This window comes from Haliotis rubra, unplaced genomic scaffold (assembly GCF_003918875.1).
Source record: "Haliotis rubra isolate DU_JTF1 unplaced genomic scaffold, ASM391887v1 Scf14, whole genome shotgun sequence".
Classification (NCBI taxonomy): Eukaryota; Metazoa; Mollusca; class Gastropoda; order Lepetellida; family Haliotidae; genus Haliotis; species Haliotis rubra.
This window is the reverse complement of record NW_025765336.1, coordinates 484,180-496,548: the sequence shown is the minus strand read 5'-3', so window position 1 is coordinate 496,548 and position 12,369 is coordinate 484,180. Positions and strand designations below refer to the sequence as shown.

At 39.2% G+C, this 12,369-nt stretch overlaps 1 protein-coding gene across 1 annotated transcript in view; it reads right to left on the bottom strand.

Annotated features, from left to right (window-relative positions):
* Positions 1–12,369, bottom strand: part of LOC124268683 (tetratricopeptide repeat protein 17-like) — an 85,066-nt gene that overhangs the window by 24,869 nt on the left and 47,828 nt on the right. Inside the window, 4 exon segments of the mRNA XM_046703674.1 lie at positions 1,491–1,592; positions 3,425–3,522; positions 5,133–5,198; positions 10,331–10,478. Coding sequence (XP_046559630.1) covers positions 1,491–1,592; positions 3,425–3,522; positions 5,133–5,198; positions 10,331–10,478 — 414 coding nt within the window.

Here is a 12,369-nt window from a genome sequence, read left to right as displayed (position 1 = left end):
ACAAATGCCTGTTCACTGCATCAAATCACTGCAGTTTTTCAGTATTGACATGAAATACGAAACCCACTGAACATCAGTGAGTGAGTGACTTTAGATTTACCCAGCTTTTAGCAATATTCCAGCAATATCACAACAGGGGACCCCCAAAATAGGCTTCACACATTGTACCATGTGGAGAATCAAACCCGGTCTTTTGTGTGACGAGCGAACACTTGAACCACTAGGGTACTCCACCCCAGTGAACATCAGCATTTGTGAAAAAAGTGATATGAGTTAACACATGTAAAAGGACTTGAGTGGCACCAGCTCATCAGCAAAACTTATACCCAAGGAGCATAGTAGAGGGTGGAATGTAAGTGAAATATAATATGAAAGTCTGAGCATAAATATTTCCGTGATTGACATGAGCATCGATCTACGATACTGATCTACCATGACATGCATCAGCCAAGTCACCAAGTCTGCCTACTCGATTCTGAACTAATTCTAACCTATATCTTCGCCGTTGCAAATGTTAGGAATCTCAGTATTGCAAACAGGGTTCTACAAGGGACAATAGCTCCTGGAACATCAGTATTAACGGGTTGTACTGCCTAGCTACGTCAAATGCACTCTCTATAAGTAACTACAACTAGGAACATTAACAAACCATGCATAGGGCATTATCATCCTCGATAATCTCCTGGGTATACGTTCCGATAAATCTCCACTAGTACCCTGGATTCATTTACGGCCGATAATGTTATTACCTCACTTTGCTGTTTTTTCACCCAATCAGGTGTCTGACGCTGGGAAGTTGAGTGTACCAATCACAAGGCTTCTATCACAACTCACTTTCGCTTCTTTTATCTAGCTCATTAAACTTTTCAACACAATTGTTGCAGAGATACTCTCAAAGAGGTAGAAGGAGTTCTTGCATGTATTTTTTAAGGTTTCAGGCCTGTCAATTTATCTGGATGATTTTTATCCCCAAATCTGAGTCATAGAGCGAGCAAACCTTCACAGCTGCAGCTGTCATCTTTGTTGACACTGGCATGCTCGGTTGTAACAGCTTATCTGATTGGCTACTGTGAGAAGGCTGACCCAGGAAAGGGAGGTAATAAAATTATCAGGCTGAGCCGTAGAAGCATCCAGGCTTCTAGTGGAGATTTACTGGATTGTATACCCTTGAGATTATTGAGGATGAGGGCATGAACATCACTGAACAAAACTCTGATATGGTCAACAAAGTTGAAAAACAAAATGGGCAAAAAAAACAACAAAGAAACAGGCATGCTAAATGTATTACATCTGTCTGCATGAATGAATAAAACTGGGTAATCTTAAGCTAACAAAGACAAGAAGGCAGACTGGAGGAAAAAGCCATGTCGTTAAGGGGAGGTAACAACTGACCACAATACAACAGGAAGTAGAAATCTTCCACGACAAACTGGAAACAAAATGCATGCTGGGATATGTTAATACTAAAACAAGGCCAGCATGTGTCGTACCATACACTGGGTTGTGTGCAGAGACACGGGCCGCACAAACAATTTGGGTGGCGTGATCACATGAGCCAGCAAACCTGAGTGCGTCTTCATTGGAATGAGACACTGGAAAGTAGGTCAAAGATAATATGAGTACTACTGTGACGCATCACAAGCTAGGACATACGGGGGTTATATCACACTCATTCCCCTCACTAAGATCAAACTGTTTCCTTTACCGTGTTACAAAAGTACAAAAATAACCTGTTCACATTGAGACCATGTATGTTGTTTAAGGCCACAATCAGCAATATTCCAGCTATATGTGGGGCTGTAAATAACCAAAGTCTGGACCAGACAATCCAGTGGTCGATATTGTGAGCAACACTCCACGAAGTTACCAAACCTGACCACTTGATCCATAAAGTCACCTTCACATTTCCAGAAAAGTTGCATGTTACTAAATCTAACATTAAGTGAGTGAGTGAGTGAGTTAAGTTTTACACCGCTTTTAACAATATCCCAGCTATATCACGGCGGTGGACACCAGAAATTGGTTTCAAACCTTGTACCCATGTGGAGAATCGAACCCGGGTCTTCGGCGTGACGAGCGAACGCTTTAACCACTAGGCTACCCCACTGCCCTCTAACATTAAGTGAATGAGGTGAGGTGAGGTGAAATTGGGTTTAACGTCATGCTTGAGAATATTTCGCTCATATGACGATTAAGTGAATGAGAAAATGATGCTTTCCGCCTACTCAGCAGTATTTCAGCTATTCACAGTGTCATTACCAATCAGAATTCCTCTTTTCATCTTAAGTTATTATGATCTCATAATACTTGTTCCCACAATGATATTAAGAATTCTTACAATAACATCTAAAACACAGGCCTGGAAATGAGTTTTTCTCGTCTAATCACCACTAACAATTTTACTTCTGGTTTTCAGGAACATCAACCATATATCCTTCATAAATAATCATAACACTGAAGAACAACTCAAAGCAGAATTATTTTTTGAGTTATGGAAAGGAAATCAGAATTCTGAAGAACAAATAACAGGTGATCATGGTGAATACGCTACGAACAAACACCGGGAATGTTTTAGCCAAATTGAATGCAGCATATTGTATCATCCAATGAAATTTCAGCATTTTACTTCCTCTGATTGATTAACCAATGATGTTCCAGTATCGTGTCTGAACTCAATGATCATCCAATGAGACTGCAGCAGAATGTTACAACAGAAAGGCAGCACATTGTGCAAGGTCAAGATCAAACTGTATGGCCTATTAACCAATTATACAGGCAGGCAGAAATAGTAACAATTCAATATCAGCATTAAGTCTTTCAGTAAGATTAATCAAAGTTGCTTCCAGCAAATTATCGAGATTGCTGCAGTTATTTTCAACTTTCTGAAATGAAACCAATGAGATTTCTGCTACTTTCCTGGCCATGATAAACAAATGAAGAACCTGCATCCACTTCCCAATCTGATTCTTGCAAACTCTATAACCAATGAGAAAGTGGCATCAAATGACTGACTGACTGACTGACTGACTGACTGAGTTTGGTTTTACGCCGCTTTTAGCAATATTCCAGCAATATCACGGCAGGGGACACCAAAAATGGGCTTCACTCATTGTACCCATGTGGGGATTCGAACCCGGGTCTTCGGCGTGACGAGCCAACGCTTTAACCACTAGACTACCCCACCGCCCCAGCATCAAATGAACACTCCTTAATTAAAAAACAATACTCTCCTCTAAGATTAACCAATGAGATAGCAGCACCCATCTTCTTACGATTACCACTGACAGATAGTGTCCTCTTTATAAGAACAACCAATGACATATAGTGTCCTCTCCATAAGAACAACCAATCAATCAATAACTAACCAATGAGACTGCAGCAACTACTGTCAGGAACAACCAATGGCGTGACAGCCTATATTTACCTGCACCCGGAGCTGGTTACACTCCTCTCCTTGACAAAGACCTTTTTTCTCGTAGTATTCGCTGACTTCGTCCAGTCGACTTGTAAAATCACCGCTGACTGCAAATGTATACTCATTTCGTGTAAACTGTTTCTCATCATTTCTTGTTTCATTGGTAATTTGTTTGTTGTTTAACTCGGCACTACATTCCAGGGCCAAGATTTTCATTGCTCTCTTAGCTCTAAGATAGTCGTAAATGCCATTCATTAACATTAACTTACGACTATCTTAGTGCTAAGAGAGCATTGAAAATCTAGGCCCAGCTCTATAATGAGGGTCTACAAAGAATCAAGTCTCAACCAGATAATCCAGTGATTGATATCAGTGAGTGAGTTTAGTTTTACGCCGCACTCAGCAATATTCCAGCTATATGGCGGCAGTCTGTAAATAATCGAGTCTGGACCAGACAATCCAGTGATCGACAGCATGAGCATCGATCTGCGCAACTTGGAACCGATGACATGTGTCAACCAAGCCAGCGAGCCTGACTACCTGATCCGTTAGTCGCCTCTTACGACAAGCATGGGTTACTGAAGGTTCATCCTCACCCGGACTTTCACGGGATGATTGGCATCATGTTCACTGATCTACACAACTGTGACATGCACGAACCATGAGTCACCTCTTATGACCAGCATGGGTTGCTTATGCACTGGAACTTTTCTAACAGTCTAACATGTCAAAAATTAAAAGCCATTCAACCATGAAATACCACAAACTAAATAAATGACAATTTTCATTGAACCTCTTTAACAAATTTAACTTTTGTTGTTGTGGAAACAGTCGTATGAAGTTTCAGCTTAATTGGTCCCGTGGTCTCTGAGATGACAATTTTGCACTTTCCGAACAATTTAGGGGCATGATCACTAAAAGTGTAATGTTCAAATTTAGACCAGAATGTAAAATATCAAGAAGAAACAAGAACATGAGTTAAGCCCAACTACCAACTTTACACATACTAAATGTCTTTACACTCAAAAGGACAGCTTTGAATAATGGCCATTACAGTTTTTAGAATGGAAGAAGTCCACATGTAAAATCAAGGTCAAAATGTAAAATATCACCAAAACATACATACATCTAAAACACATTTTTGGCATCATTACTAACAACATTTGTGCCAAAATTCATGTCATTTTGTGTAAAATGATTCTGTTAAGGCACAAATAGGTTTTACAATATGGTTGCCATGGATGAAAATATGGTGAAGCTCTTTAACTTAGTGGGGGATCAACAGTGTGGGAGAGAAAGCTTGGAATTTCATTGGTCTAATTGTTTCTGAGTAATTAGTTGTTTGTTTGTTTGTTGTTTAATGCTGCATTCAGCAATATTCCAGCTTTAGGGCAGCAATCTGTATAACATAGAGTCTCGACCAGACAATCTGGTGATCAACAGCATGAGCATCAATCTATGCAATTGGGAAACGATGACATGTGTCAATCAAGTCAGAGAGCCTGACCACCCGATCCCATTAGTCGCCTCTTACGACAAGCCTGGGTTGCTGAAGACCAATTCTAACCCGGATCTTCATTGGCAGTTTCTGAGTAGAAGGTAATTATGTCAGACAAACAGGCTTTGCCAAAAGCCCAGTTGAATGCAGTCAGGTGAGTTATGAATGAATCGGAAAAATATATTTGCATCATTAAAAATGACAATAAGAGCAGCTTACATAGGATATCCTCATTCTCTCCTGAACACTGAGAGTTACCTCCCTTTTGAGCACACTGACTTCCACCTGAAAATGTACACATTAAACATAACACTACAGTAACATTGAAACAACGATTACTCCTTATTTTTAAAATCCATCACTAACAATAACACACATTCACAGTGACAAGTATGACAAAGTATGATACAGTATTCAATAAAAATTTAAAATATCTTACCCGAGGTCTAAAAAATGGCCTAAAATTCAGTGCTGGTGGCCAAATAAAACATTTTAACTTCCACATCTGGACTACTTCTGCTATATCCTGGCCTCTATCTATCTAGAGGCTTGCATGGAATCGATAGATGCATCTCATAAAGGAAAATAAGGCATTTCTTTTTCATATCTCACATCATATTTGGGTTAGTAATTCTGAATAATGAGGCCTAATCTAATGATAGACTTAAAGCCAATATGAATACAAACCAAATACAGTGAGTAGCTGATGGAGTGAGTCAATGTATGAGTGAGTGAGTGAGTGAGGGAGTGAGTTGAACAGTAAATCCAGCTATATCCTGGCATGTCATCCTGGTGTAAAGTGAGTGAGTGAGTGAGTGAGTTTAGTTTTATGCTGATTTTAGCAATATTCCAGCTTCATCACGGCGGGGGACACCAGAAATGGGCTTCACACATTGTACCCATGTGGGGAATCGAACCGGGTTCTTGGCATGACAAGCGAAAGTTTAACCACTTGGCTACCCCACCTCCCCACCTAGTGTGAGAGGAAAGCCTCAAGTGATGTAGTCATCAGATGTTTAAAGCATTGGTGAACTGGGATTCAAGCCCACAAACATGAGATCCTGGAATACCAAAGGGATGCAACTCTCCACAGTAAATTTGTGTGCCTTAGATGACATGGCCACTTGTTCGTATTGAATAAGGAAGTGAAACTGTCAGTTTATGAAATGTATCATATATGATAATAAACATAGAAAATCTGCAATAAATCTGCAATGATCTAAATAAAAAAGTACCGCATGGCTCTGTAGCTCACCCGACTTAGGAAGAGAAAACAACATTTTGAAATAAATATGTGAGTCATCTAGGTGAGTTGAGGTGAAATTGGGTTTTACGTCGTGCTTGAGAATATTTTGCTCATATGACGACGTGCATGCGTGTGTGTATGTGTATGTGCGGCTGCTGGTACTAGCCCAGACTGAAGCTGGTTTTATAGTGCTAGCTCACTGAGATACCATGCCGCAGTGAAGCATGAATACCCCACTCAGACACATTATACTGACTCCGAGCCAACCCGTCCTTGTTGTACCCATTATTGCCGAGCGCCAGGCAGGGACCAACAAGTACCATATTTTAACATGTTTTGGTATGACGCGGTCGGGGATCGAACCCACAACCTTCCGCTCTCTGGGCGGACGCTCTAACCACTACACCACGGAGGCGGTTCGAGTCATCTAGGAAAAATGTTGAGATTGAATAGCAATGTCTGAAACAAACTTTGATATTCTCATTGTCATACACACAAATTCAAGTCTGTGTTTTATACAAATCAGCGTTTGTGAAATTGGATTTTAGTAAGCTAAAATTGATTACGTAACAATATTCGTTCAACACAGTAAACACTGTGAAAAAACCCAACAACTATAGAATCAACATGAGTGAAATATGGCACTTATTATATACTAACAGGGGTGACAGTTGTATATAATGAATGTCCAGTGCTGAACAAACTGAAACAAACAATGATCAGCATCTTCGGTGAGTTATGAATACAACATGCATGGCTGCCTACGACAGTGTTAAATATATGCTTGATGACTTGTGTGACTAGAAGGATGTGGTCAGGTGCTTATTTTTCCCCCATCATTCTAACTATGTCTTCAGCATGGAACATTATGCCACTAACAAATCTCAAAGATCAGCTTATTAACATTTCACAAAAAGAACAAGAAAAGTTACTGTTAAAGGTAACAGAACAGAACAAGTCAGTAACATATTTTAGTGAATACAGTTTTATCCCACTTTGAGCAAACTTCAATCAGCAATATCACTGTGGAGGACAACTGCTTATTTCTTACTTAAATGTCATTGTGACCTGTGATTCTCTAGCTTATATGTTACAGTGACCTTCTTCTTTCTGAAATGTCAGGGTGACCTACAATTTTCTTCTTCATGTCACATAGACCTGTTTCTTTCTCACTGATGTGTCACAGTGACTTTCACCTTTCTTAGATATATGTCGCAGTGACCTACAACTCTTTTCTTCATGTAACAGAGACCAGTATCTTTTTCACTCATACCAGTATGTCACAAGTCCCCTTCACCACTCTTATCATGTCACACTGACCTGCAATTCTCCTAGTTCAATGTCATGAAGACCTGCACTAAACTTTCCATGAACTGCATTCAACGACTTACACATCACCATCACCATCCTTCTAGTACAAGTCGGTCTATGCAAAGACGTGTATTAGGTCAGTATATTCAGCTTGTACCCAACAAGATAATGGTTACAGTAAAGATACAAGTGTTAATGTCTTCCCTGCACCAAGCTGCTTCTGAATAGGAGGAAACTATTGTCTTTCTCAGAAGGAACCGATGATAGCCTTTGCCCACAACTCAGAACCACAACTCAGAAGACCACTTAGATCAGAACCTACAATTATTCCATGGTAAGCTGACACATACAACAGTGCCATGTAAATCATGGTCAGAAGAAATTCTGGTCTTTGAATGGCAGTTAAAACTGATACACAAAAGGAAGAGAGTTTTATTTATGCCAACTTATTTGTTATGAAGAACACAACGTTTCAGAGTACATCCTTACGCGTTCATCAGGTGAATGAATTAAAGATATACTCTAAAATGTTCTGTTCCTCATAATAAAGAAGTTGACATCCATAAAAGTCTCTTCCTTAGAAGAAATTCTGTTAATCACTTGTTCACTGACTTATGGGCAGGCACATTGACATTCCTTCTGAAAAAGAAACTTCAGAACCTAAGCTGGATATGACAGATGAAACAGGCGTGAGCAGAAGCACCTCTGACAATGTCTTTCATGACTAAAGCTCATCTACATGCACAACCTGTACTCAGAAGTACACTGATGAAGCAATTCTCTCCTGAGCTGTTGCACTATGATATCAATACCTATGATTGAATACAACTCATATTTTAACAATCTAGAATTTCTTCTGAATTAACAGGACTAACAGTCATCAAATTGATGCTGACACTTTCATGCCGACTATAAAAGTAGGGTAACTCAAATACAGAGACTGCCTTCAAATGAGTGAGTGAGTTTAGGTTCAGCGCGCTTTTAGCAATATTCCAGCAATATCACTGATGTGACACCAGAAATGGGCTTCACACATTGTACCATGTGGGGAATCGGACCTGGGTGTTCAGCGTGATGAGCGAATGCTTTAACCACTAGGCTACCCCACCGCCCCACCTTTAAATGACAATAACATTGAAGTACATGAGTCAGCCCCACCCCACCCCCTCCCACTTTACTTACATACCTAACACTCAGACTTACTGAATATGTAATATACACTGAATATAACATTGAGAAACATTTTCTGGAAGCTCAGCATCAAAACTTCAGTTAACTGGTAACGTATATTTAAAACAATCAAAAGTGTTTCATTTCCTATTGACCTAAGGATTTAACTTTTCATCAATGATCAATGTTGCTCGAGATTTACTGACATCCAGCGAAGGTTCTGTATGAAGCCAAAGAAATAAATGTTGCAGTTCTGACTACATTTATTACAAGACAAGCATCTGCATATGAATTAGTGAGCTTGGACTAGGATCGTTTAAAAAGTATGTCAGTTTTATCACAGCATGTTAGCTTGGTGGGGCCCATAAACAAGGGAATGGTGCCAATGAACCTTGAAATGTAGCCAAAGTGAATCATAGGTTCCTGACGTGCCTAAGGGAGGCAACTCCATAATGCAAATTGCAACCCTTTACACAGCACCTTGTCTAATAGTATCTTGTAATCAGAACAACATTTCTTTCTTATGCCTTAACGTTCGGATAGTGAAAATAGCAAAACAAGGTGTACCACTGTTCAGGATTTTGTGCTTTTAATTTTTGACCAGTCGACAATGGATGTGGAGTCTGTTTTTTGAGCCTGAAATAAATTCAACCACATCCTATCTCAGCAAGGAATGCCACACAGATGGGAAGAGAAAGAGGTGAGAGGTGCCATGGTTCATACAGAAATACAAATTAATTAACATGTCAAACCAAACCTAAAACAGTCATTTACAACAAAATATTTTGAAGATTACTATATAAAGAGTGTAGTTTCCTCTTTGAAATGAGGTTTCATAAAATATTTTCTGTCTCATTATTAAAAATATGTGTATCAAGATTTGAATTATTTTGATCAAAATTTGCAATGAAATGGTTGAAAAATCATAATTCCAAAATTCAAGGCCTTTTAACCTTTTCCCAAGAACTGATCAATTTGTTGCTAAATATCAGGCCTTCTCGAACTGGAGCTTCCAAATTCATTTTCCTTTATAAGCTTGTATGAACCATGAGGACGAGAGCAAAATCAAAACAGAAATAGTATATAAATATCAGAACATCTGATAAAAGCAAGACTAAATGTGAACACCTAATAGCAAACCCTCATATTGAATAAAGGCTAAGCATGAAAATCCCACTATTGATAAGGAATCCCGAATCAGCATTAAACAAGCCTGAGTCAGCACAATGATCTGCAGAGTCAGCACAATGATCTGCAGTCAGTTTGGACAAGGATATGCTGAGTGGACATACAGTAATGCAAGTCACATACTGATACCACCAAATGAATGAGATTAAAATACCAGCATTAACTTGTCCCAACACTACAGTATACAGCAAAACTACACTCAGTTGATCCTTGACTTCAAATCACCTAATGCATGAATGAGATTGGTTTGTATAAATTAGATGATAATGAATGATTTAAATATAAAAACAATGTGCTCTATAAATTATTACCATATACAAACAGATTTCTTGGATTTCCAAACAAACAAATGAATGAGTTTTATGTCTTCAACTGGAGAATTCAACCCTAAATAAGTGAATGAGTTCTGACAAAGAATAAGGGTGAGTGAGTGTGATGCTGAATCAAACATATCCCCAGACCCCCCAAGCCAAGAACACAACCAAGTGTGACCCCACAGTACCTGTCTGATCCACTGTGACCTCACTGCCCCCGGAACAGGTGTCCATCTTCACTGGACTGATGGTGCAGGTCTGCGTGCAGTGGCCGTTGCAGTCACTGGACTTGTGCCGAGTTCTTGTCTCAATTATACACTTCTCTTCACCATTCTCCTGGAGAACAGGAACCATTCTCACATGATAAACATGACCTGTATACCATCAGTCAATAGTTCCATACCCAGTTTCATTGTTGTTTAATGCCACACTCAGCAATTTCCAGCTATATGGCGAATGTAAATACAGTGGAAATTGTCAAATCTGGACTCTGACCACCTGATGATCTTGTTAGTCACATCAAAACAAGCATCTACCAGGAACTAAAATCGATATGATTTAGTAAAACAAACTTAAGTCTTAGAGTTTTTCAGAGTCAAATTTGAGAAAATGCATTTCCCAGAATGAACTAAGAAAATCGAATGAAAACTCAACCTAGTAGACAATTTGAGTTTGGTGGCTAGATTACTGCTTTTTAAAAAATGCAGTTGAGTTAAAAATTCAGCTGTTTCAAATTGTCCAACCCAGTTTGAGATTTTAGTACAAACTTAAGTCTGAGTTTTGACTTAAGTTAGAGTTTTTACTCAAATTTGAGAAAATGCATTTCCCAGAATGAACTGAAATCGATATGAAACTCAACTTAAGTAGACAATTTGAGTTTGGTGGCTAGATTACATAAATTGTTTGGGCTTTTATATCTTAAAAATGCAGTTGAGTTAGAAATTCAGCTGTTTCAAATTGTCAAACTCAGTTTAAATTTGAGTAAAAACTTAAGTTTGTTTCGAGAAATCGGGGCCAGTTCTAACACAGATCTTCACAGGTCTTGATACAGAGTAGTAGGAAGGGCAACCCATTGGTCTACAGTGTGTTGTCCAACTCAAGCAAACATTACCATCTTCAACATGTTAAATGAGGACTAAGCTTGAAATAAATGGCAGTCATGGCAAATTTGATTCAAGTTTGTAAAATCCACTTTCTCAGATTCTGACTCTAATGTCATGATAAATGTCACATTAGCAGTTATTGATAATCGTTATTACACTGAAGAAGCGTATTAAGTTCACAGTTAGCACGAAATACATCTCTAGGCCAAGACTTTAGCACCAGGCCATGTATGAACCCATTAGTTTGTACCTATTGGTTTGTTTGTGTGTTGTTTAACGACGCACTCAGCAATATTCCAGCTGTATGACGGCGGTCTCTTAACAAACGAGCCTGGACCATACAATCTGGTGATTGGCATCATGATTCTATATATAAACCTCCCCCAAAACCAGAAAACCAAGGTACAGAAGCTCACCTGACACTTTTTTAAAAGAACTTGCTGAGTGGTTTCACAATTCTCAAACCTATCATTGAGTGGACCATGTGAAATATGTATGATAATGAAACTCTGATACAAAAAAGAATACCTATATTTTGCTACCTTCTATTATGAAATAAAGAAAAATAAAGAGTGTACCAACAGAACTTTTCTGAAGGCATCACTTTCTACAGAATTTGGTGCAACTAGTTGACTGTAGTAGACCAAACAGAATTTTACTAGACTCAGGCTTTGAAGCAGAGGCTTAAGTCACAGACTGATGATGCCTTCGCTAAATCTTAAATAATGTTTGTGTTTTTTATAGGTGAGGTGAAATTGGGTTTTACGTCCTGCTTGAGAATATTTCGCTCATATGACGACGTGCATGCGTGTGTATGTGTGGTTGCTTGTACTAGCCCAGACTTAAGCTGGTTTTATAGTGCTAGCCCACTGAGATACCATGCCGCAGTGAAGCATGAATACCCCACTCAGACACATTATACTGACTCGAGCCGACCAGTCCTTGTTGTACCCATTAATGCCGAGCGCCAGGCAGGGACCAACAAGTACCATATTTTAACGTCTTTTGGTTTGACGCGGTCGGCGATCGAACCCGCGACCTTCCGCTTTCCGGGCGGATGCTCTAACCACTACACCACGGAGGCGGTCGTGTTTTTTTATAAATTGCATATGTTCATGGTAGAT